Raw genomic sequence first — 27,997 nt, 5'->3', positions numbered from 1 at the left:
GTCTTGCTCAGAATTACAGTGGTATTACTTTGGTTAATGTAGTTCATTTTTGAAGTGAATTAAACTAAACCAAATTAAGAACATTTTAATTAGTGCTGAGCTCTGCTGAGGGAAATGGACTACTTATTTCTTTTTGCAGAATGCATTTTTCTTTTAAACTTCAAGGAAGACTGGACTGGCTGCAGTGAGCTCTTTAGCTACAAGTGACACCAATACTAACCCCATGTAGTATTAATATTTGTCAGTGAAAACACTGAGCTTCACACAATCTTTTTTAATCATGTAGAAAGTTTCCTGACATTCTTTTGAGAGAAATACTCCTTCTGCATAAACTAGAACGAACCAGCATGTAGATAACTAAGCATGCTACAGAGCACAAATTGCATCTTTTATTTATGCAGAATCAAGTCAGAATTGTAAAGATGGAAAAAATAATTTTGATTGCATTATAATTCAGCTTTTGTGTAGAATTCAGAAATATTCAGATGTACTCCAGTCTCAGATTTTATTTCCATTCTTTTCCTGGACAAAAAAAAGTGACAACATCTGGCTCAGGGTATGTGTGTATTATTATTTTTTTGTCTCTAAATAAAATGTATTGTTCACAGGGGGATCGGAGATTTAGAATTTTGCTCAATCGTTTTTGGGCAGCTCCCCCTTTTAGCAAAGTTTGTTGGCTAGCTCTCCTTGCAAGTCATCATTACAGGAAGCTAAGCAAAAAAACAAGGAAGAAAGTTAGACTTTGCTTGAAATCTCTGGAACAAAAGTGCCTGATCCAGCAAGTTATTACCGAGGTAGAGATCCTATGCTGTCACTCCTATTCCATGCAAACACATGTGCATGCCTGAAGCTGCAGAGCTGGAGTGGGTTATCATAGCAAGTCATGGCAAAATGTGGGCTTTGCTGAGCATTTCCAGAGAAAGCTTACCAGGAACCAATTCAACTGCCCAAAAACTCCCACAGAGTGTTTACAAGGAAAGCAAAGATAACCTGTTTTTGTTGGGGTGTCAAGCTACATAAGTGCATCACAGCGCTCCTTTAAAGTATGATTCAGTCTGCGGTGCCATATATGACATGCTCACAGTCAGAAAATGCAGAGTTAGCTGCCTTTCATGCACCGGTCTTTCAGCTGGCTGACTGCAAGTCTTGATAAAGAAACAACATTGAGACAGATAACGTCCCAAACCTCAGCAGTGAATTACATACAAGGGAGGGTAAAGTCCCATGTCTCTTGATAAGGCTGCGCACACATCGGATGGGGAGCCTCCACAGGTGGCTGCCCAGGAGCCCGGCTGGCTCACACCACTGGTGATGGCACACACAACTTTTCTGTCAGACTTGGTGGTTCAAAGCCAGCTCAGACCAAAAGCATTACAGTAATTACCCTCTCATGGCTGGTGTGCAGTTATAAATTAGTCAATGGCAGCAGCAGACAATTACTAATGAATGATTTTTCATACCAGAGAATCACCGCCGTTGCCAGTGATTGTTAACTTTGTTGAGACTTGGCAGAAAAGCCATGAGGAGGACGGGGCATTGCAGCTGCCTGCTCTATCTTCTCTGTGCATGAATATGGAAGCCCGGAGAACAATGCGGCACTCTTCAAATGCTCGTCCCGCTAAAATGAAAACCCACTGGAAGCCACTGCAACTGCTAAACACTCTGTGAGGGCAGTGGCTTTGAATGGGACTTGTGCCTTGGAGAGCATGGAGAAACAAGACCCCTCTACCTGCACAGCAGCTGCCAGTGTGGGAATGATTGCCCAGATCACAGCTACCTCCCAAGTCAGCCAACCTTCACGCTGCTAACCGAGCCTGCAATGCTACACCTGGAGCATGGGTGCTCATGAAGACCATCAACCATTCCCTTGGATAACAGGGAAGGCTTTACATGCATAAGGTTCTGGCATTAACCCAGTAAGAGCAATTATTGCCATTTTTCTCTACTGCCTGTTTGACTTAAACAGCATCAGGGTCTTCTGCCCTCAGAGGGAGCACCTGACTGCACTGCTGTTAAGGAAGCTAACTCTGGACCTCAGATCTCAGTCTCATATTTCATAACATATGCATATTTCACACATTAGACAAAACACCTACCTGGCAAGTCAGTGTATAGTGCTGACAGAGGGTATTTCAATCAATGGAAAAATATGGGTCAATCCCATATTTTTTATTAAGTAGATATCACAAGTACAAAACTGCATTTAAAAAGAACACCCCCCTCCCATAGTTTGTCTGCAGGGTCAAATGGCCCAAGGTGCTTCTTCACGAACAGCCCTATGGGCAAGACGTTACAACTTCCAAAAGATTTCTTCTCAAGTGCATAGTAAGGGCAAACAAACAGAAAACCAATTGCAGAAAAACATCCAGTTAACAATTACTCACCCCACCAAATCCTCTAAAACGCTGAAGGACGTCGTTGTTGATGAAACAGGACTGTGCAGGATCACAGAGCGCTTGGTCCAAGAGGTGGTCGATGAAGTAGATGCCCGGCTCGATGGTCAGCACCATGCCCTGCTCCAGGCTGCGGGCGGTGCGCAGGCTCCTGAGCCCTGGCAGGTCAATGCGCTCCACTCCCTGCGGAACAAACAGTGGTTCCAACAGACAGAAGGGCAATCTGTGGCTGACCTTTTATCAAAGCCCTCCTATGCTGACTGCTCCATGAGACTCCCAAAATACAAAAAATAATAGGGAAGTAGAGGACTGAAACTGTTCTATGCAATTGCCTCTCATCAGTCCCTCATTCAGCTTTCACACAGAGCAACGACCAGCTTTCAACTCAACACCCAAACTATTTTCTGCACCACAGAAATCCTGGCTTTGGATATGCTTGGTACTGTTATTCTCTACCTTGGAAGAAGTACTTCAGCATGGAAAAAAAATAATTACTTGCACTATTTCTTTCTATACCCTCCCTTGCAAAGTACAATACTCTTAAGCAACGCGCAAATCTTGAAATGTCCCCTCCACGTCATGGCTGAAATAGCTGAACTATGCAGCAGAGAACAGTTTCTCCAAGGATATGCAAATGCTTATTCTCACTGAATGTTATTAAAATTACACATTTATGATCTTGATTCAGGAGCAATGAGTCTGCACATGACCTCATAAAAGTAGCCCATTTAAAACTAAACTTTTGTCAGATTCAGACTTTCAGGCAACATGGTGCTGACTGATATTATTAAAAACTAAGTCAAAACAAGTCCTGACTAGCAAAACATTCTCTTCTTCCCAAAAGCTGGTAAAGTAAAATGATATATGAGGACGTGCTTAGTCAAGGAATTAGGAACACTGCAAAGACTAGTTCAGGATACTAATTTTCTTCCCCCAAATGTGCCAGGTATTGCAACATCGGAATAAATATATCTCAATCCCATTAGCTTTTTGAAAATTCTTTGCAATTGTAGCAAAATTTCATCAACAAAATATCATGATGACCAGTAAACAGCTTACAGGCCCACTAGCTTGCAAACATGCACACACACTTTGCTCATGACAACTTTTCCACTTCAGCCAGTAAGTCAGAGGTTAACAGGTCTGCAAGACCAAGGCATTATTCATCTGGTCTCCATGTAGCTTCTCCAAATCTTGCTTCTGGCCAAAGTCACGGCAATTTTCCTTGCCAGCTGAAGCTTTCAGCATCACTTGCAGCGTGACTGGTATCATGAGAATGAAACATCCCCTTCTCCAGGACAAGGCGCAATGCCCAGCACTACCCTGGGTGCTGGGGCAGCATGTTCTGACACAGCTGTGCACCCAGGTTCCTGCCACAGCAATGCAGGGGGCAGAGGGAGGCAGGAGCATACCTGGCAGATTAGCCACATTTTCATCTTCCTGGATCATTCCCTCTTCAAAGCAGATACAGGCCCACAGTACTGTTTGCTCTTGAGCTCCACTTTCAGTTGAGAGAAAGCCTATTTCACAAAAATCCTGCTTGCAACAGCCACTCAACAGTGTTTGTTTTATTCTCACAGGTCACTCTAGCAATACTGGGGTTGCTTTTCTTTTTTCTTCGCAGAGCTTATTCTGTTCCAATGCACAGCATCTTAGAGTAGCCAAGATTTTTGGAGCTAACCAGCTGGGACATCTGCAGGTAGTTTTGCCCATTTTTCAGAGACGCAGAGCATTTGCAGTTCTCAGTGCCCTCACAACCCAGCAAGTGTATCCTGACCATTTTCACTGTGTTTTCGATGCGTTTTATTTCATATGTTTAATTTTGCAGAGCATTATATAAACACTAAAATAAGAAAGCACCATTTTGTTTTACTGAGGCTAGGAAATAAGCATGCTCTGATATTAAGCACAGCACTTTGCATTTATATTCTTATCAAAACCCAAATAGAATCAATATATTTCTAAACTTGAAACAATAACTGCACTGAAATGGAGCCATTTTTCTTTCTGCTGCTGCCCCATGGGGTTTGGCATCTCACACATTCATTGTAATGCGTAAAGGAAATGAGGGCATCCAATCTTGTGGATTAATCTCTCCATGAGCTGTAAACAATTAGATTAGTGTCTGGACCTTTTGGTGTCCTGCCAACTATCTATCGGCTGCTTTACAACAAACAACCCATATTTGGCTTTTAAGTACACTTCTCTTCAATTCTACTTGTAAATGCCTTTTCTGAGGCACTCAATCCAAGACAGATGCTAGAAAGATGAATGCACAGTGAGGAAAACAATGGCAAACATCCTCTGAAGGCAGCCCTGGCATGGCATCTGCATTTTTTGGCCTTTTCTGGAATAAAATGGTGTTTAACACCAGGTGTGATGACTAAACCCCGATGCCCGCTTCATCTACCTCTGTATAGCCATTAAACCAATGACAGGCGTTTTGTCTGGACAGCCTGCAGTCTGATTCTGCTTTTAGTACTTCCTCCAAAGAAATTAACAGAAGTTCACAGCTCAGGAGCAAGACCTGGGGATTCATGCTTGGAAACCTCCTTCAGCAGTGCAGGCTACCCGGGACGTCAGCATTGCAGGGAGGGCCCCTGAGTCGCCTCAAGTCTACTGCTCACCCAAAAGTAAAACTCTAATTTCTCTAGAAGAAATTTACAAACTGTTTGATATTCCGCCTATTCTATCTCAACTCTAGCTTCTGTTGGCTCTTGGTCTCATCTCCAGGTATTTGGATTTTGCAGGCACTGAAGTCACTGTGTAAACGGAAGCAGCTACATCTCTTCCACAAAAGCATCTCTGTAACAGGCCTTTGGTGAAAGGGTAATATTGCTCAGCTTTTCAAAGACAGCAAGCAGGACACCCATGGGTGGGCTTGCAGTGAGGAAGACCTGTGGTCCCTTTTAACAGAGGCTAGCAAGATGTTCACCAAGAGATGTGTGAAATGGATGGAGAGACAGCTTCCGGGCATTGCATGTACATGGCCATGCAAAGCCTGAGTGGAGGACAGCCCCAGCCCAACTTACTGTAAGGCTGCAAGACGACATGAGCTGGGACAGGGAATGAGCAGAGCAGAGGAAAGGGAGAAGGTGACCAAGCTGGGGAGATGAAAAAATTCCTTCTTTTGAGAGCAGCACTGGATTAAAATGAATATTAGACAATGGCTTCAGTACCTCAAGTGACATCTGATCTCTGGGCACTCATGATCATCTCAGTAGCCACCATGCCCATCAGGTCCATGGGCTGACAGTTCTCAGCTCTTAGTCCACTTTGGTTGTTTAGGAAAACTAGGACAAACTTCAGGATTTTATGAATGACTGAAGCACCACAACCCCCAAACAGAAGATGACAGGTCTGAATCAAGGACACTGCCATTTTCTATCTAGTCAAACCTGGCAAAAGCCTGATGGGGAAACCTTACACTTTCATCCGTCAGTGTGAATCTTCTGCCATTAATGGATTTTCTTCTTTGTAAGGAGGAAACTTTCCCACATATTGCACCTAAACAATGAAAGCCTTGTTTTCAACAAAACCCATGATGTTGCTCTGTAGTCAGATGAAATGAAGAGTAAAAAGGTGAATGCTGGTGCAGCAGCTGTGTGGATACCTGTTTCTTTTGCTTTATATCCTGGAGGCCGCGCCACAGAGCAGGACCCTGTTGCACTTGGTGCTGTTCAACTGTAAAGCATAAGCCAGTCATTTGCCTCAAAAAAGTGTAGAGAATAATCTAGAAAATATTAACTCCTAGGCGTCTAAAAAGAGATTCCCAGTGATATTCTCGAAAACTACTTTTCGAAGAACTGTTTTCCTGTATATTGCAACAATAGACTCTATTTGAAATTGTTTTCGAAGACTGATTTTATTTGGAGGTTCTGCTCACATTTTAAAATGGAGACACTCCCCCAACAGTAAGCACAGATGCATGACACCGTCATTTGCGACTGTACTCCTGCCAAGAACATCAGATTCCAATTAATGGTTCATGTAAGGTAACAAAAAACAGCATGTTTAGGCAATAAGGACTGTCCAGGGAACAAGAGAATTATTATGTAAACTGATTTCATTACTATGTAAGCAAAATAAAAGTTCAAATTAAGTGTGCAGTAATATAAAATATAGATCTATTTTTGGAATAAGCAGGGAATTAGGAGGTATGCAAATCTGCCTAATCCCCAGAGAAGTGGCTGTGGAAGACCAGAAGCTGCAATATCCCCAGATTACCTTGGTGTAAGGGTGAGTTACCGTCTGCTCCTAAGCAGCTCAATGGTTAATGGGGTATATGTTGCCTTTTTCATGGAAGAACTGCAATGTGTATCATGCTGGATCTTGTCCCACAGACACTGGCTACCAGGCAAAGTTATCAGAAGCAGAAATAGCTCCAGGCCCACTCAGGTGAGCCTGATCTTGGGTCTGTCTTTGGATCAGGACAGAAGAAGACCACAGGTGATGTGTCTGTGCTGGCTAGTTATCGCCCACAGGGACATGACACTAGCTAGGGATACACAACCACAGAGTTACAAGGACATCCTCCCCATGAAACCAGGGGCTGCAACAGTTGGTAGGCATCACCCAGAAGCTTCCTGAAGCCAGCAACGGCAGCAAAACATGGCCACAGCAGAGAACACCAAAGCCACTCTTAACTGCAAATACTGAACCACAGTAAAAGACTCACATACACACAAACTAGTTTCTGGTACTTTTTTTCCAGCTAAATCATCACAGAACTTTTTTGAGCCTGACAAACAGACTGTCCCAGTTGGACTACATCCAATACAGTGGAGTCCTAACCATTTTACCAAGCTAAGTGCAATCAAGTATTTAAATTAGTCAGAATGCTAACATTATATTTAGATTATACAAAATGAACACCAAAGTGAAATCTCAGCTCTTTCACTTTTCCTTAGTCTCCCACTGCGTATACCCAACTTCTAATTAGCTCATTTATTGTAAAAAGGACGGAGCCCTATGCAACTAATAAAGTAAGTCTTGAATTCCATTTCGTTTGTCTCCTGGTCCCTTCTCTCTAAGCCCTTGCTTCTCTTTCTGATTGTTACTAATGAAGATTAGTTTATTCAATCTATCCCGCTTTTTCCCAGCAGCCTGAGCTGCCTATAGTCAGCCACCTGAAGGAACCGCTGTCAGTCCTGACTTTGAAATCAGCAGCAGGTTAAAGGACAAATGCCCCAAGCATCACATACCACTTCTGGCATTTGCAAGTCAAAGCTTCCACTTCTGCAAGAGAATCTAATTACTAGCTGGAGCTTTTGGGACACAGCTCAAAGTTAATATTGGGGGAATGGAGGGCACATGATGTTTAACTGGCTATTTTATTTGAAAAAAATTTGTCTTTTTCTTGGTATTAACTGTGGTATTAGGTTTAAACTACCTCGTAAGTTTCCTGTTATTGCAGGGAATGAGGAAAACCCACCTGCCATTTACTGAAGGCACTGCTGCCTGCTGAGTCAGATAGAACTGAATTTCAGTGCATCGCTACAGTGTGATTCTGAGCATGACTTCCCATGTAATTTTTGCTTCCTGATCCTCAGATGTCACCAAGCTCCACTGCTATCATAATGGAAATAATAGAACATATGGATTCTGTATTTTTTTCTTAAAACCTAAGCATGAGGAAAAAAAAGAAATAGCAAACAGCAAAAATGACCCAGTTGACAACTACAACATAAACCTGGAAGATGATGAGACTATTTCAATACAGGATTCATAAGAAATGACATAAAAAATTACAAATGCTACCAGCAACACTATTTTAAAATTAGACCAATGACAAGCACCATTTAAAATCTACTGGACAGGTTTTCTACTGACACGCAGAAAGTGTACATAGGCAATGGTCTTAAATAAAAAATGCTTTTTCTTTTTTGATCTTTAGATACTAATACTAGTGGAAATTGCACAGCAAAACCCCTGAAGTATACCTATGATACCTTTTTATACCTCATTGTACACGTAAATGAAAGCAGAACTGTAGTCTCTTGGTTTTTCTCTCCTACTGTGCCTAGAATGATCTGTTCAAAAACACAAGAGCTCTGTTAGTCTCTCTTAAAATTTCAGAAAGATTTGGACAATAAATATTCAGATAAAAACTCTCTTAGCATACAGAGTCTTTTGCAACAAACTTCAACAAGTAAAAGAACCATAAGCAAGTATCTCCCTCACTAAAAATTAGCCAGAACTAATGAAACCCAAACCAAGCAACAAAAAAAAACCCAAGTACACACCACTTTCTTTCTCAGAGGAGGAGGAAACCTTGTGGTATGACAGGGCATGGTCTGTACCATGGCACTGCACTGACGCAGCACCTGAGCTTTCCCTCCTTTTCTGCCTCTGCTCAAGTCGTAAGTTTCCATAAATACGCAAACTCTAGCATCTATCCTTACAAGGAAAAGCTGCCGGGAACTGATTGCAACTTTGCTGAGCACAGGTAAGATTCCAAAGCAGGGTAAGAATATCTATTAGCCTAATTCTGGGAGGGGTTTAAATCCCACAGAAGAATCTTAGGCTGCAGGAAACTCGTGGGTGGTGTTTGACTCAACAAATAACAATAAGGAATATGGATTTCAGTGCTCCTCTGCATGGAAATGCTGTAGAATTTAAGGCCTTCACCAGCTTTTTTCTTGCCCACACTCTGCCTGCTCAGTGGCCCACACAACATGGCTCTGCTATGCAAGAATTCAAAGAATCAAAATGAAAGTGATTCAAGGGGACCCCATGAAGCAGAAGCAACAGGTTTTTTTCCTCTTAATATTTTCTCAAGGTGTACAATTGCCTAAAAGAACAAAACCTAGAGCTAAAACTGGTGACAGGCCCATTTACTCTTTGCTCATAGAAACACCTACCATACAGGTTGTTTCATGTTTGCAAGTCCTGGGTACGCTGAGCTAGAGCAAGGCTTTGCAAGGTTATGACCATGTGAAGCAATTTGCATCACTGGCGCTCTATGTAACAGCTCTAGGCTTCTTGGTAAATTCACCTCATCCTCTGCTTCTTGAAGGAAAAAACATTAATGCATCATTTGCAATGCTAACCACAAAAAAATGAAATCTTCTGCTTCAGCATAAAGTAGGATACATAGGGAAAATAACTTTTGCCAGAACAAGAAAGAGAACAAGATTATTCCTGTATTCTCTAGTAAGTTGGGTGACCTAAATCCCCAGACAGTCATCTGGGATCTGGGAGCAAGCTTTCTGTTAAAGCCAGGCACAGCTTGGCTTTAACACCTCTGTGAGCAGCAGAGATGTTCCCCAAGCATGCTCAGTAATGGAGGGACATGGATAACTCCAGGATCAAAACAAACCTCTAACCTTAATTTGTTGATGCAGAATAGTGATGAAAGAATCACCTTTTCATGAGAATAGAAAAAGAAATTAAAATTTTAAACTAAGGTAAATCTTACAATTCCAAAAGACACAACAAAATGAAACTCTTAATTCATAAGATGTTAAAATCACAGTACTTATTAACCTAACTTAAATTAACTGGCTTATTATTATAGAAAGTCATCAAATGTACTTAGTGTTCTTTAGAGCCTTACAGTCAATTAATATAACATGAAATTGAATCGACTCAATCATCTAGAGACACAGAACCTAGATTTAAATGAAAACTTCAGCTTCATCTACACCTCAGGGTCTGAAAATTTGGGATCACCTGCCACGTTTTGTTCATTGCAACAGGCACAAACCCTCATTTACATCCCATATCGAATTTACCCAGAAACAAATGAAAGAGTGTGGGAAAACCATCTCCATGATTAAATTTTAGAGCTGAAGCTAAGCCCAGTGGGGTTTTCACCCTTTGAAGCTAGCTCTGTCTGACTAAGGGCCAGATTTTCTGAAGTGATTAGTACCACTGGGGCTGAATTTTCAGAACTGCTCAAGTTGTAGTAAGGCCCTCAAAAGAAGCAGACAGATTTTCAAAGACGTGTTTGACACTCGGTTTCCCCTTGAGAAATACCATGGTACACTGCAGGGGACCCAATTCCCCAAGGAGCTCTTGAGTGCTGAGTACTTCTGAAAATTAGGACGTTTACTTACGTGCTTCAATGGGAAGCACTAATGGTTGCACTCTTTTAAACATCTTGTCCTAAAATAAGGTTGCTAAGATGGATTTACTGCTGGCCAAACCCAATTTTTCTTTATCATGGCAAAAAAAAAGGAAGGGAAATGTTATATTTTCTAACATCCCAGAGTTTCCTTTGCATAAAATCTGCAAGCTTTTTACAATGTTTGTCAAAGAGGAAGAAAGTGCTTGTTCAATGTTGCATGTGAAAGCAGCTTACTGGAAAAGATGAAAACTTATTCTTGCCAATTTTGAAAAAAGAAATCTTTGGCTACTAATGAATAACTAAGCTAAGCTAACAATGTCTGGAAATAGTTTTTTTGGAACACAAAAACTTTGTGACGGATAAAAATTAGGAAATTAAATCTTATTGTATTATTCCAAATGTAACTGTTTACACTTGAGGAAAAATAATGGAATAATATCCACTTGGAAAGTTTTTATTTTTAAAAAATCCTTTGTAATACTCCCAGAAATTCCCTCAGCCAAAAGCAATTAAGTTGCTTCTTAACCAGCTAGAAAAATAGAGCATGATACTACAGGCATGGACTCAGTGGACAATAAACACAAAAATGGCTTTATGAAATTCCTTGTGAAAATCTCGTTAGCTGCTAAACATTTAAAACGCACCAAAAATCCCTCCACAGCATACTAGATGTCTTCAAAATGACTTTTCTCATGAAATAACAGGGTGTAGATAAAAAGCCTTCTCCCATTTAAGAGATATACATCACACTCACACGAGTGGTGCCCAGTTGCTCATGTTTAGATTTACCTGGGGAAAACCACGTCCCCTAAAGCCGTACACTGCCATGCTGGCCCCACAGCCCCTACAGCTCCCTCCTGTCACAGGTATGGACTCCCATTAGAGCTTCAAGCCGAGAGAAACCTAATGAAGTTCACCCCATCAATAGGCTTTTGATGTGGGTTTTCCATCATCAGGTGCTCTGGCACTCAGGTACCTCACCTTAGTCAAATGACCCAATATAAAAAGCCTCATACTTTGTGTCAAACAGAAGTCATGGGTCTAATGGAGGTGGAATTAATGCTGCAGAGAGAGTTTAAAGGGACTGCTCTTCTGCAGAACCCCAGATACATCATTTTTCAAGCTAATCTGCTCCTACACATCCATCTATGTGCACATTTACATGCAAATACAGGACTTTAGCTATTTGTGAGCTCACACACATGCTTCCCCCACATTCAGGAAATCTGTTATTTAGGATTGGATTTTGAAAGTAAATCAGCTGTGCAAACATTCTTAATGTAAGAATGCAGTTGCATGTCTACCCAAACAAATAATTTTAATACTTACAGGTGTAAAATTCTCTATATACATAGAGCTTTGGTATTTTTACACACATTAAGCATGAAACTGAAGAGTCGAATTCATTTGACAATACAATCTCTACATCCCTATAGGAATATATATCCCTATATTTACAACAGGTTGCTCTTTCAAAACTGTGAATAGATTGGTCTTTCAGAAAAATGACCCTTAAATTGTATAATATACCAGAAAATTAACAGCTATAAATTTGCTCATATGTTAATAAAAATTAGATTCAGTAGCCCTTATGCCCCACTACTGAAACCTGCTCAGAGACGGAAGGTATATAGGGTCCATTGCTCTATACTCCCCCAAAATCAGTTCCAGAATCTCCCTCGAAATTAAGGAACTTGCTATAACCTTCAAAGCACACAATATCTAAGTAAAATCCAAGCATTGTACTTTTACCTCTTTATAATTCTTCTCACTTGTTCCTAAAATTTAGTTATCTCTACCCTACCAAGTCTTGAATGCATGCTTCAGTTTATATATGTCCTTCAAATTCAGAAAGGTTATTCACAACAATATAAGCGAAGGCATGCAACACATCAGGGTCCTAGATTTTTAAGTCCATGAACTCTGCAAGTAATCACATCCCTTGTGCTTTGCTAAATGTCTCTATTTGTACACAGAGAGAAAGCACTTGGGTGAGACACAGGGGCAAACATCCACCCCTTCTGTATTAGCTAATGAAGAAACTTTAAAATCAGAATAAGGCTGCTTTTGTTTTTTGTTTCCTTTTTATTACATGGAAGTTTATTAGCTGATGCTAATACATTGCCATCACAGTACTGATCACAGTAACTACACTGTGAACATCATGAGTACCCTCAAATACTATACACTGTTTCTTCCTGCCTGCAAAATGAACCCATCAGTAGCAGCAGTTATGTAGCCTGTTCACTCCACATGAACAAGCTCCAAAACATGCTTAAACCTTACCTAAAAAGTTCTTAGCTTCTTTTTCAGGTTCTTGTAAAAGAACATCTTGCATAAGAGAAAAGACAAGTGATAAATTTTCCTACTGTATTATTAAAAACCCTTAAGCAGTTACCCTCAAATAACCAAAACATAACCCACAGAAAATCCTTCTGAAATCTTTCAGAAGCTGCTGTAAGCTTCCTTTCTTTATTCAAACCGTAAGTTCAATTCCCCTTAGAGATTTTTTTCAGCATCATTGCAAACATCTTCCCATTCACTGGTTACAGAATTCTACCCATTCTGCTCTCAGACCACAGCCATGAACCATCATGTTAATTCAAGGAAAAAGGTAATCATTCTGTGTTTTCTGCAGAAACTCAGAATGCAAGAGGTTATATACTTTCACATTTGCAAAGACCGGAAGACTTGATGTTTTTTCTTTGTATTCTCATTCTAGGACAACACATCTACACTGGTGTCCGTGTTGCCACTGGAAATCAAATTTCAAGACAGGAATATGAGCCAGCTTGTTTCCATATGACAGAGCCAGTGGAATTTACTAGCCCAGGTGCAGCAGTGAGCTCCCACAGCTGCCTCACATATGGAAAGGAGCAAGTGAGTCTTCCCACTATAGGTCTTAGGTGGACTGAGATGCTCTCTGTGACACCATAGGTTATGCTTGAGTGATATACGTTACAGTGGAAACTCATGAAGGAACCACACAAGGTATGTAGGAATTGAACAGATTAAGAATGCCAGAAGGACAGCATCAGTTGACTTCTCCCCGTAAGAACTTTATGTTTTAATGAACTAACAGATTCTCTTAAAGTAAGCTGCATAAAATACCACATCTAGAAAAAGACACACTTAAATGCACATCTGCTCTACTTCTGAGAGGATGCAACCAGCTAATCATGCATAAACTAAGAGAAATGCTGATAGAATTGAGAGTGGTTAATCTGTAAGGCAGTTGAGAATGGACTAACACTAACCTCTGGGTAGCCTCCAACATCATGCACATCGATTCCAAGTAGATGTCCAAGTCCGTGTGGCATAAATATTGCACCCAGATGAACCTTCACCATGTCATCTACATTGCCTTTCAGAATGCCAATTTTAGTCAACTCCTCCAGATGTACTCTGTCAGCCAGACGGTGCATATCAGGCCAGGCGACCCCTTAGAGAGCAGAAACAAGCAGCTGAGTTAACTATTGCTGAAAGTTTTTAAAGACGACTTCCAAAAAGCAGATGTAACACATGTACCCTTTGCTTATATAAAAAACAATGGTGGAAAGAGCAACTATATTAGCACAAAAACACTTTAAACAAGACAAAATTATCTTACCGTGCATGGGAAGCACAGAAAACTACAAACGAGAGAAACAGCAGCACCTTATAAGCCACATGAAAAAATGTTAAGACACTGTATCTAATCATGCCTATGCAGATGCAAATGTATCAGTGAGTTTTCTAAAAGAGTATCAACTGGAAAATGCAGTTGCTTAAAATGCAGAGCATAACTATCCTATTATTTTCAATAATGATCATACCCATTTAGAACATTTGAGATGGACAGTACTTTTCTATGTACATAGATTTAAACCCCACGTCTTTCTGGCAAACACACTCTCCAGAAATTAATGATTCCCTTGTGTTAATGGGCTGTGTAAAACACAAGTCCTCTAATATACGTACTAGAACAGCATTACAAAATACTGTTGGTTGACTAGAGACAGAGTGCCAGGATACATTAGATTTCTATTATTTTGGTATAGGATACAATTTTGTTTGACAAACTGCTGGGGGGAGGAGGGAGGAAGAAAGCAGCTCTTTTGTTAGTAACACAGTACTGACTTAATTAGTTCACCATGGCTTTGAGTCATCATCAACAGAGTGGTTGCAGAGTCAAGACAACTAGGGCTAAGGTACAGTAGAAGAATATTTTCCTTGTTCAGTTTTGGCATGATTAAACAAATAAAAAATGAGCAATTTTTAAGGCCAAAACCTCATCAAGTTCCATTTGCTTTAATCCTGCTAAAGACGCAGCTCTAGGGTCTTGTGAACATGAATGTCATATCATAATTACATTAGCACTTTTTGCTGAAAGTACTGAGGCTTCAAAGACTGAAATAAAATCATCCTGTGGGAGTGCTTAAATAAAATTCAGTTGTCTTATATGGCTCTGATACAGAGATCAGAACGAAAGTGAAGAGCAAGGGACTGCTCCCTCTTGTACACCATCCAGAAAGAAAACGATGCACCTTGCCGGTCCCATTAATGCTGTCTGGGAATCAGCATGTAAGTTAGTTAACAGGCAGCCTCCTTTTCCCCATCAGGTTACTCAGAGATCAAACTTTTTAGCCTGTTGCATGCATGCAGCTGAAGAAGCACCTTCATGGCCCAAGCAAGAGCACAAGACGGAGGTGTGTAGCACAATATGCTGGACAAACTCTTGGTTGCAATTTCCTCAGAAGAGCCAACAGGGCCCATGTGAGTGGGCACTCACCCACAAAATGTGTGCAGTCTTCCTGTTCAAAATGTGCTATTCTTGTGTTTTCCCTCCTTTAAAAAGGAATTTAGAGTCTTCCTTCACTAAGAATTAATACAACTATAACGAGTTGTTCTTTGACAACCATGTTCAACATAATTGTATTTTACAGGAATTTATCTTTTTATCTTTTTGAACATTGATTGTATTGCAATTTTCACTTCTCTAGGTTCATCTATGCTTTAAAGCTGTTTCACAATAGCCTCCAATCTATTGCATGAAAACCTGAAATCATTATAATCTATCACATCAATATTGCAGATATCAAACTGGGAGTATTACTGAATCACAGTTGCTTTCCTGTTTACTTTGTGGTTGTGGGAATACAGAATTTCTCAGTGTAACTCCCAGTTCAGCTTCTGTACTTTGCAGTCAACTCTAACTGCTCTAAAAGCCTTTAATATTCTTTCTGGGGATGCTAAGATGTTCTTTTGAAATCTCTCCCATGATTTCCTAACTGAGTATTACCACAAGTCTTCTATTTTCATCGCCATGACTGCAAAGCCATATGTAACGTCTGACCCTGGTCAACTATTTGAAGCCTCATTCTCTCTTGATATAAATGAAGGTCAGAACTCCGCTGCTGGAAGACAAAAACACAACCATATCCCGGATGCTCTGAATCAGCTTAAGATGAGGTGCCTGAGAGAACTGAAGATGAGGTGCCTGTAGTTTGCAGCAGAGATCCCCTCTACAGCTGTGCTGGTACTATTTGTCTCAGTCCAAACCCACTGACTCCACTTACTGAAACAGGGTGGCCTTTATCAAAATAAGAGGTACAACTAACAAGAGATAGAAGGATTAAACTGCTCAGAAGTAAAAACACTAAAAACACATAACCATTTGTCTGCAGAAGTTTAACAGAGCAAATGAATGACACTATTGCCCTAACTGAAAAGATTGCTGAGGCTGTAAATCCTGAGTATTTCTGGGCACTGAGCAAATCCATTAAAGACCCTTCTTCCATCACCTCTACTTTTTTCTTTTTCTCTCATTGAGAAAAAGCATGACTATTTCCCCTCTCCTCCTCCCGCCTGGAGTTCCATGTTCTGCATCTGGTTTGGTTTTTGTTCATCTTATCTATTTCATTAGACACTGAGGGCAACACAAGCCTCCACTGTGAAATAAATAACGAGGCTGGATGGAGAATCTGAAGCTTTGGGCTCTCTCTTGGAACAAGGGCAGTGCTTCAGACAGAGCCCAACAAAAAGATCTGGACCACTCTTTTATCATCTAGCCAGCGCCATCAGTTTTCCTAGAGACGGGAAGTACTTCAGCTACAGCTCTTTCATGCATGCTGCAGAAGCTGCAGATAGCACTGTGACAGCTCTGCATGGAGGGAAATTAAGTTATGCTGGAGTACTAAATAGTACAAATCTTGGTTCACAAGTAAACCCATGTTCAATTAAGCTTAATTAAGAAATGTTTATAGATAGATTTCATTTTCTATTCTGTTGTCTGGCTTCATGTTTTACACTACTAAAAATACAATGTGGTGGTATTTTCAACTATTAGCCACCCCCTTCCAAACCACCTAACCTACAAGCATTGTACAATACAATAGTACCTACACAGACTATTACTAGTGTGCTAAGACAAAATATGAGGACATTTTTAGCTGACTGAGACAGTTAGCTAAAGTGAGACAGTGAACTAAGTGGAATGATCTTACTAGTCTTTGCTTAACGATGGCAATATCCTTGCCTTGTTTGATATGAGCTGATTCCCATCATGCTAGGAATAAACTTTAATAACAAGGTACAAACAGGTTTCCCCTCTTTTTTTTAGATAGGGAATTTGACAAAGAGAGAGGACCTAAATGCGAATCTTCAAACATTTCCTAGTACCCTTATAATCTTAAAAACATTAACGTTGTGAAGAGAAAGAACTACTTTACAGTAATAGTGCAATTACTTACAAGTACGGAATACAATCTACTGAAGAAAGGAAGCCATCATAATTCAAGAAAGATCTCCTAGTCCATGTTATACTTAAAGTATATTGATATGTTGTAAACATTTAATATACAGTAAACAGAAATACACAACTCCTCAAATTTACTTTAAACCTAAAATTGTATTAGTTTTATCTGGCTATTGGAATCTTTATAACACAATGGCCTGTGCAAACCCAACTCTCTGGGACTGGCTAGCATGGCAACTGCCATTCAAGTTAACTAGTAAGTAATTTGAGGAGCAAAAGGCCTCAAATTCTGCTAATCTAAGTTTTCTACGTACATACTGAATTCCAATAATTGCAAAAAGCAGCAAAGGGAGGAGAAATTGAATATTACAGCTAACTTGACTAGGAAAGCCATGACCAGAATATTTTGGTACTCTCACATGACGTGCAACTTAACAGTCTGGATGTACCAGAAGGATTTGCAGTGCGGGTATGTGAATCCCTGTGTTAAAACACAGAGATACCTATATTCTGTTCAGATGTCTGTGTGCACACCTCTGTGTGGACAGCTTTAACATGTTAAAACAAAGAAAACAGTAATAAAGAAGGCTCTGTGCAGGCAGCCAGGAAACAATCTGCCCAAGAGGACAGCATTTGCAGATGTGAAGAAAAAACACCAATTAAACAATGCTGAATGAACAACATTTTGTATAAAGAATCCTAAATTCACGGATGTTACTTGATGTTCAGGCACTTCAGTTTTTTGGATTAACAGTGGTCCAGTGGAGAGCTCTGTCCCTCACCACAGGATGAGGCAGCAGAAGTCAAACACCATATTAGCATTGTTGTTGCGAGAAAAAGCAGTTAAAAACCAACTAAAAAACCACAACAAAACAACTTCCACAAGTGGCTCTAACATCAGTTTTGTGAGTTACTGAAATGGCTGTATTGACTGTTTTGCAACACCAGCCTGCACTAATCTCCCACCACCAATCACCCACTAGGATGTTTTACTCCTGTATTATTCAGAACTATTATTTTTAAGCTTTGATGAAGTTTATCATAGCATGCAGACACGCTTTTTGTGTAAAAATGTTAGTTCCATTATTATCTTTAAGCCAATTTATAAACCAATTATAGACCACTGACAGATCAGGTTTAGAAAGCTAGATTGGAGGGTCCTTGGACTTTGACAACTTGTACCGAAATGAGTCTGCACTCAGGAAAATATGCTGATGATGTGTCTGCTCCATTCTTAATTCTTTGCCAAATGAGATACTGGGTAATACAGGTCACTGAACCAGCGACTGGCTCCCCAGGAAAGCTCAGTTACCAAGGCTCATTGGGCTGCAATTTGTTACTTGCCATGAAGTATGTGCTGAGAGGCCAGGACAAAAACACCTTTTGCAGTAACCAAAGCATTTGAAATCCCTTGAGATACAGAGTGAACAAACTACTCTGTTGACCAGTAGTCAGCAATGAGCAGTCAGTGGATATGTCTAATAATGAAATGTGAGATCATGAATTAAACAACATGTAACTACGGAAGCTATGAGTTTTCAGATACCCTGAAAACAGGATAGCAGAGTTTACAGATGTATGAGGTACTGTTTTTAAAAATAGCAAACTTAGTGTACTAAGTTTACTAAAAGTTTTTTTTTTTTAAATTTACTCCCATCAACCTAAATGTTATATTCTTAGATACTGTGACAGAAAAAAAAAAGATGAAGTGAGTCTTCTTTTACTTCCTTGAAAATATTCCCTAATTATCTGTTTGCTAAACCCACCAAATTTCAGATAAAATACCATGGTTTAGGGCCTCAGAAACATTATATGCAGAGCTTTGCAATAATCTGTGACCTTCTGGATCCCACTTTTGATAGGGAAGATTTTTGTTCCAAATAAAGAAAAAGAAATGCTTCTAGTGAAACCAGAAATCGAAAGCATCCCTATCTTTTAATGAATATACCATAATTTCTTAAACAGTAGAATTAAGAAGATGAGTTATTAGAACATATCACACTATAAACTGTTCCTCAGTTGCTGTTAACTCACTGGTGTTTTCCTTCCAGTGATTATTTTCTGATGTTTTATTAGAAGCTATTTGAGAACATAAAGTAGAAACAGAATACAAAAGTAATTTAGAATTACTGCGTGTATTTAGACACTTTGGTCGGAAAGTGCTCTGAAAAGGCCTAACAGGATTCTTTTGGCCGCTACTTAGGGTACTTTGTGGTTGCAATGTGACAATGATTAAACCACAAATGATTTAGCAGGGTTTTTTTGTTGTTGTAGGGTGGGTTTTTTCTGCCAGTACAGATGTCACAATCTTACTGAAAAAAATGAGTATGGCAAGGTTGTAGTAACTTCTCCCCAAATCGTGCTAAGGTTAAGTTACATTTAATTTCTGAGTGTCCACAGACAAGGGCAAAAGGCCCATTGTCCCCTGGCAGTGCCACTGAAAAGCAGACATAGCACACAATCACTGTCCAGCCAGCAACCCACTGGAACAGATTAAAATCTGCCAACACACAGAGACCATATCAGATATAAACCAACGGGTCCTTAAAAATTCCAATCAAACCGAGTTTAAAACCAAAACATCATTTAAACACTAAAACCAGGAGGGGGTTCCCCTCTTCACTTGGGTGCTAGAGAAGAATTTGTGGTATTTCTGATTATCATGCTTTCTTTTAGGCCCACTAGATGAAATCCTCAGCCGTTGTTCAGTTTTTGAGCTTCGTTTCTTGCACCACAAGGTAAGACAACTCTACAACAGGGAGAGGAATGTGAAAGTGAGAAACCAAAATGCTGAACTGAACACTGACAATGTCTGGGCAACAGTGAAGCTGTTCAACGCTCCATATAATGTGTAGGTAACTACCTGTAAGCCTCACAGAGTCAGCATTATGCTGTATGGATGCTTAATTTAGGGATGCAATTTTAGGCTGTATTTTACAGCGGTGGCATGGCCGCAACTGGCTGTCATACGATGAGGAGAGCCTGTTAACTTTCCTGATCTAAAACAGTGATGGGAACTACATTGAATTTGCTGCTGTGTCACACCCGCAGATACCTGCAGATACCTCCAGTACTGTCTACAGGGATTACTAGACATTAACCTGCTCCGTGCCATGAGTGCCAGTGCCACAGCTCCAAACCAGGATGGTCCTTCAAAAACCATCCCTCAACTCCCAAAGAAGATGCACCTGCCTGACAGCCGTGAGAGTTCCCAAATGGAAAGAGAGATGACTCCCCATCACCTCTGAAATTCAGACCTCTTTTTCAAAAGACTCAATAGCATTGTCCTATTCAGTTGCACACTATAATACTTCTTTTGCATCAGTATGATGAAATTTTTAAGTGCTAAACCCACCCTTCCCATTACAAACCCTGGACATAATCATCTATAACATATCAGAGGCAACATCAAGATAATAGTCTATCATGCTGAAACCTTAAGAGAAGCAATTTGAATAGATGCAGACAGGGAGCAAGAGGAGGCATTTTTTCCATGTCTGGAAAGATGCAGCACTGGGATTGAGCAGCGCTGGCAGACACCATGTATCTTACTGCAAGTTCCTTCCAAATAGGTGTACGTTGAAAAGAAGAGGAAAAAGAAGGGGGAAGTGCTTGGAAGGAGTGATTGTGGCATGGAAACTTACCAATCTCTGAAGCTTAGAAAAGACTGTTTAGATAAGATTGAGGGCAAACAGCGTAATCTATGCCCAGCAGGTTTGCACTGACAGCTACAGCTGATGCAGTGTCAAGATTGAAGGACTCACGAACTTTGTACTTCAACTCAAATTACAATGTATAATGAGTGCATTTCCTGAATATTGAACTGGGAGAAAATCAGTGCACATCAGAACAAATAAAAGCAGCTTATTTCCCCCAAAGTCACTACTAAAATCAGAATTGTACAATGTTACAATATTACAACCTGTAACGATTAGGAAAAAAGGAATCTTTTAAAAAAACAGCCTTAAATCAAAACCCATTCACTAGAGAACGGCTAAAACCTGCAATCAATTTAGGCTCTAAGTCTGTGAAGACTTCTAAATGTATGTGCTTTGTACAAGCAGCATCTTTGAAGAACCACAGAAAGCAGTGGAAAAATCCATGCACTCAGCCTTGCTGAAAAGCTGCAGGTTTGCCCTGAACTGCAGCAGCTCCTGCAGACAGGGCTGCTCAGAGACACCCACACGGGAGGGACTTCAAGGCAGAAAGGCCCAACTGTTTTAAAGTGCCTGGTTTTATACACTTGGAAATAACTCAGCGTTATTTTAGTCTTCCTAACGTTGCAGTGGTCACTGTATGCATGGGTCAGCTCCCGCACGTTAGTCAGCAGCGGGGAAGAGCAGCTCCCAGAAGGTTTGCAGTCAGACTCGCAGGCTGAAATCCTGCATTTCAACAGATTGCTGCTTGCATAGAGGGACTGCAGGATCTGCTGAATCTGACAGAAAAAATTGCCTTTTTCTTTCACCTCTTACCGTAGGTTACTGCCATTCTGGGCAAGGATAGGTTATGTGTCTATCAATGTAATCCTCCAGTAATCAATGATCCAATCCTCCAGTAATCAATGACACTGTTGTTATTAAATAAAATCTCACAAGAATCTTGCAAGAATCAAGGATTGCAACTTAACTGTCACTGTTGTCTGCACATTGTAAGCACTGTCTGTGCAAACCGCCTATACATCCTTTAGTTCCTTCAGCTTTCCCTTCCTATCTGGTGGCTTATACTTTAACCATTTACACTGACACAAACAGAATTAACTTACCAAGAAAAGGTATACTACCTTTTCTGGGTCAATCTCAGAGAGTTAGTATCCAAAGGGAAAACTTATTTATGAACATTAATGCTGGCAAGAAAAATAGGGCCAACTCCACTCCATAGAGAAGAGAGAGAGCAGACTACAAATAGCTTTCTAAAACATACATTGACAAGATTTATTTTCCAATCTATCTTTAACACAATAACACATTCTTAACTGCAAGGGTGGGAAAAATAATACTGCAGTGTCATTCAGCAGGATTTGTGGTTATAAAGTACTGGTTACAACATGCCATTAAAGCATTTGTTCTTCAGATGAATTGGTACAAAATCTTCAACTTCTGTCATTAACGTTTTATTTCTAAGAAGACTTGTTTTGCTTCAGATATTACAGGTGATTAATAATGATCAGCAGCATTTTGCCTAAAATATGACAACCTGAAAAGGAATAATTCATATAGGCATTTTGAAATTATACAAACTATAAAATAGATTGTGCTCCCACACCCTTTCCTGTTGTGCTATTGTCAAAAGGTCCAGTTTATAGTCCAATTTCTTCCTAAAAATCCATCAAAATTAGCTACTGTTTTTATACAGCACAACAGACAAGCGTGCCCCCATGGTGTTCTACTAAGTACAACTCTGGACTACATAAAATAAAACTTGAAAAACTTGCATGCAAAAACCACCAATTGCATGTGAATGAGAACCTTGTACTTAACTTGGAAGGAATAAATATTAATAAGTTACAATTATTTTCTTTAGGTACAATAAATTTTAATCCTAGTTGAATACAGTGACAATTAGTCTAAAGCAGTATTCAAAATAGCAGCAAACAAAAATCTAAATTCTAAAGAAGTTACAGAATTGTCATGGACAAAAAGTAGTAATCTGTGAAGCTGCAAATTTGGAATTTGCATATGTTCCCAAGCACAACTCTGTTCCACTTAATAAAAGGAATAACTGCTAGTAATATCATCTGCTATGTCAAATACCCTAGCTGTTAGTTTCCAATTAAGCAGTTCTTTAATTATTTGGGTTATTCTAATCCCCGGTCTTAGTACTCTACTACCTGAGCTAAATTCTCCACTATTCTTTTTTTGTTAGAGACATGCTATTAGAACATAGAGGAGAGAATCATACTGCTACTTTGAACTCAAATTACAGCATTTTCTGTTGCGTAAAATAGGCTAGATATGAAACCGGCCCACTGAACCCACCTCTACCTAACAGTCTCACTGAAAGAACCATGCCTCGATATTTAGATACCAAAATGTTTTCAGGAGTATACACTATCCAGAGTTTACATACTGCTCTACAAATATAAGACCATGCTACCGCTGAAGTCCCAGGGCTTGTATCTACCTCCATGAGCTTTACTTCTTGAATCCTTTAGCAGTAGGTGAACAGGGAGGAGGCAAACCACTGCAAAATAAAGCGTCTGTTTTGGTTTGTCCTTCTAATTGACAACATTCCTTGGAAAGATGTACATGGGGAAACTAGCTAAGGCGGGCTCCTCCATTGCAGAGTGGTTAGGAAGCTAAACCAATGAAAGAAAACTGAAGAAATCAGAAGAAAGGCACAAAAAGTGGGCACAGGCTTTCACATGGCAGCTTGATGCTTGTGCAGTTACAGCTGACCAGAAGACAGAGATCAAGCCCAGGTGGGATTAACTTTGTTTAGCTTCCTACATCTACAAATACAAAAGGCTGTCTTTGGTCCTCTGCTACCATGGGAAAACAAGAAAGACGAGCTGCCAACTCTAGGCGTGACTACAGCAGCAATTTAAATACTAACATGCTGAGCCTGATTTAAGGTTGTATATGGCAGATGACACACCATCGAGTTGTCATGTTTCATCCTAGTGAACTCCGAAGGACCTCTCCTCCTGGTTCTTAAAGGAAAGCCTCAGAGTTAGACCTACAGAAGGTTCTAATGCCTTTCTCTGAATCATTCTGCACCTCGCAGTTTGGCCCTAAATCTACTGCATGTGAGAAAGAAATGACAGAGTGGAAGCATTACGGCTAACTTGAGAGAATCATCTTCAGACACTATTCTCAACTGCAAATCACAAAACTCAACCTGGTGAGACAGCTGGAGCAGAGACAGAGAGGAACCATCAGCTATAGAGAACATTTCTTAATCTAAGCCTGACAGCTGCTGGCCCTTGCTCACTGGCTGTTTGCTCCAACCCTCTTCCCTCGACCTCTTTACCTCAAAAGACCTTAGTCTTTGGGAACTACTTACTTCTTTGCATTTATTCAGCACCTGCATCAAAACGGTACCCATTCCTGGCAGACTTTAAGGATTAGGTGATTTCTGCGTGATTAATAAAAGGATGTTTCATTTGCTTGATATTTGCATTTACTTCTTTGACTGAAATGCTTTTGACTGTACTTGATTTTCAATGGTTTTGAAGTGTACTTGACTGTACTTTCTTGCTTAAAGATTATATGGCAATCTTGGCATCAATGAAATTTGCAACGGCTGATCTTTGATCCTGGAAGAAAGGATTTAAGAGCTTAAACCCCCCATGTCTTTATATGAAACTTGAGTTCTGGGAAAGCTACAAACAGGCAAAGAATCTTTCAGCCCAAATATGGAGAAACCTCCCATCTTCCATTATCAGAGATAGTCCTGGGATGGAGATTTCCTTCAAGATGCTCCTCAACAGCATGTATCCGGAAAGCAAATCCTGGAAGCCAGAGGCAACACAATACTCAGTCTCCTGGACAGTAAAATGCAGGACTTGAGGATATGCATATACCCCTGAGCATGACCTCCAACTTGACAAATTTCAGGCACAAATCCTACAGAGAGATGCTATAACGTCAGTGTCCTGAGGAGGAAGCTTTCACACTGCACATAAACTGACTTGGTGAACAACAACTTCTGTGCATATTTGGAACCATTTTTTATTTTTCATTTTTATTGAAACAAACAAACATCAATCAGCAAATATTCCCAGCTGCACAGCTAATGTCTGAATGCAATTTTGGTTCAATGGGGACTTTGGATATACAAGCTTGTTAAATCATATAAATGTAGAGATAGGGAATTGAGTGGCTGCCAACCTTGCCTTACTCAACTGTTCCCTGGGAGCAGTTTACCAGACAAAGAAATCTTTAAAAAAAAAAAAACCCTGGAATTTAGGACAATAGACCTCACTGATTGAGGTGTTTTAGTTCTTTCTTTCTCTCCCCCCAGATACTAACGTGTATAACTTAAGAGACTGAGAAAAGTATTTTGTGTTCCTTTTTTTAAACATACACAAGTTTTTCAGTAGTACTAGGAATGCTAAACACAACAAGGTCTCTTCCTTCCCCTTCTGCTGCAACTTCCCATTACTCTACAGAGAAGACAGGGAGGAATGTTCAGAGGTTCCAGTGTGCAATTGCGAAGGGATGAAAATGGAAAGTATGTGATTGCTCCAATATTTAGCTCATTAATCTTAAAGACTGCTTATGATCTAGTGCATTAATCCAAAATAGCTTTAATTGCAAAGTTTGAAGATAAGCACACTTCCTTGTAATTTCTTCTCAATATAGTAGTAGATTTAATATAATTGAGAAATTTCAATGTTTCTATAAATTGTATATAGAAACCTTCTGTGTGTAGAAACCATACTGTCCTCATCAACTAGGAATTGAATTTATGGCACTCTAATTATTAGTATTCTCTAAATTCTCAAGATAATAATCCAAATAATAAATGTCAGAAATAATCTGAGAGGCAGGACATGGTATAAACACACAGTCATCTGCTTAATGCTAGAAAAGAAGCAACTCGACAGTAACTTTCCGAACACTATTGGACTTGCATGTATCAATGGTTTACTCAACAGTAAAGCATCCATACGAACAAAGTGATACGCAAAGCTGGATTAAGTATGAATGTGCTTCATACACAGAAAGTGAAGCACATCATTGTCTGTTGGCTTGCAAAGTACTACCTGCCCTGTTAAGAGCTAGAGTTGAGCACTCAGGCATTGACTGTCATCAACATATCTTCTTACATGACTTTTTTTTTGATATTTTCATTTGCATGTTTCAGAACATACTTAGAGTCATGGAGTGATGTGAGTTAGGAGGGACACCAGGAGGGTATCTGGTCCAAACCCTGTCTCAGAGTAGGGCTAACTCCACAGCTAGATCATGCTTCTTCAATAAGTTGTTTTCCAGAAGTTTCAGAAACAGACTTGCAGCAAAATCAATTATTTTACATGTTTCTTCAAACAGGTTTATATTGATGACAAAGAGAAAACAACCCTGGTCTCCCATTTGTAATTTACGACAAACGATGGTTAATAAAGCTATTACATTGACACTGGATCTAACTTACATGACTGGGATAAAGAATGGAGTAAGACAGGATGTGGGAACAATGCACATGTGCCTTTTCAAGTTTTTCAGATCTTTCCACTACCAAGAGACATGCCAAACTTGCTCACAGAAGTGTCTAGTCTACCCCTGCAGTTCAGGCTTTCAACTGCTATAATGACAGCCGTCCATTGGAGGTACTACAGACATTAGAGTTGAGACCTCACAGCTGCCATTAACCACTACACTATATAGCCTTATACTTACTCATGTTGTGCTACACAATGCTTTTTTTTTTTCCACCACAGTTTGCTTTTTTAAGCCTGGGCAATTACAGGGGTGGGGGAGAGCTACACTAAAAGCAGTATTTTTATGGTTACGGCATCAAGGACTCCAGAGTTAGGCAATATCAACTGACACTGTCTGTGCGAGCTTTGCTTGGACCCTTGGTGCTGACGTGTTACCATCCAGTCCTTTAGTTACATGACCATCTACTTCTTTGGATGGGATGGCAGTAGTAGCACAGCCCTTCTGATGATGATGCCTTTTTCAGTCCTTTACTTTTAAAACTTGAGATTTTCAATGAGACTTACCAGAGGAACAGACTCAGTGCTATGTTTTGTAATGTAGGCAGCTGGCTAAAAGACAGAAGACCTGATGCAAGAAAAACTGCAACATCCATTCATGCATTACTACGGAAAGGAGGAGAATCTCAGAAGTACCTTAGCCCAGTGGAAAAGCTTCCATCAGACCAAGCAAAGCTTCCTACCAAACACAAAATGCAAATCCACAGGAAGCCCCAAGTTTATTTAGTTCTAGGGCTACTTATTTCCAGAAGACTAACTCCAAGGCAAGCACAGCTCCTGCTAGGCCACCGAAGAGATCTGTTCCTTATGTAACTCCTCTTCCAAGACGAAGAAAAACAAGAGACTTCACAAAAAAGCAAGCATGGCAAATGCACCTGCATGTTGCCACTGGGAATTAGCAAGCATTCTTGCCTCACACGCCGACTCCCAGAAGGATGCCAGGCAACTTGCTTCAAACAATTTTTAATTTTTATTTATTTTACATTTGTTTATTAATAATTTTCTTTCATTTTACCGAGGTCTGGCTTGACAATCTGGAGCCTGATATGCAGAAAAGCTGGGCACTCCTAGCTGTAACAGAGGTCAAAACAGCTGGGGTTTAAGCAAGAGCAATGCTCAACTCCCTCAAAAAAAAAAAACCAAAACCAACCTCCAGACTGATGAATTTCAATCTTGGAATCCAAAACAAGTCAATAGCTTTTACACTAGCTTCTCCAGCCCCTCTGCCACTGCCTGCAGAAGGGGAACTGCTGCACACTTCCACATCTCTAAGATGAAGTGCAAGCAGATTTACTGCCTTCCAGGTACCTGCGTACTGTTATGATGAGCACTAAGAAAAACTGGTGAGGATGTTAATAATTCTGGATTCAGAGCAGGTAGGCAGAGTAGGCAATAAACAGCTCTGGACCATGAATGGAACAAAAGGTTAAACTAAACTACTGAATAGCTGCCCATTAGCTCAGCTCTTTCTGCTATATGCATTGCATGAAGATAGCAGAGGAAGAAACAATGGATGCATCTACAAAAAGATTTGAATTCCAGTCATCCTTGGAGGTGAAATCTCTTGGCTGTCCCCACTTACTGTGTTTTGGTTTACACAATGCAGTTTTGAAGTGCATGAGCTGAATTCTTCAGAT

The 27,997-nt window shown here is 40.1% G+C and overlaps 1 protein-coding gene across 2 annotated transcripts in view; it reads right to left on the bottom strand.

Annotated features, from left to right (window-relative positions):
• Window positions 1-27,997, bottom strand: part of PEPD (peptidase D) — a 142,264-nt gene that overhangs the window by 10,625 nt on the left and 103,642 nt on the right. For both annotated transcript variants that reach the window (XM_030511500.2, XM_030511502.1), the window contains 2 exons: window positions 13,722-13,906; window positions 2,385-2,576 (listed from right to left, as the gene is read on the bottom strand). In XM_030511500.2, coding sequence (XP_030367360.1) covers window positions 2,385-2,576; window positions 13,722-13,906 — 377 coding nt within the window. The remainder of the gene's footprint in view (window positions 1-2,384; window positions 2,577-13,721; window positions 13,907-27,997) is intronic.

The sequence above is a fragment of the Strigops habroptila genome, chromosome Z (genome assembly GCF_004027225.2).
Source record: "Strigops habroptila isolate Jane chromosome Z, bStrHab1.2.pri, whole genome shotgun sequence".
NCBI classification, from domain to species: Eukaryota; Metazoa; Chordata; class Aves; order Psittaciformes; family Psittacidae; genus Strigops; species Strigops habroptila.
The sequence above is the reverse complement of the archived record's forward strand: the minus strand, read 5'-3'. Positions and strand labels throughout refer to the sequence as shown.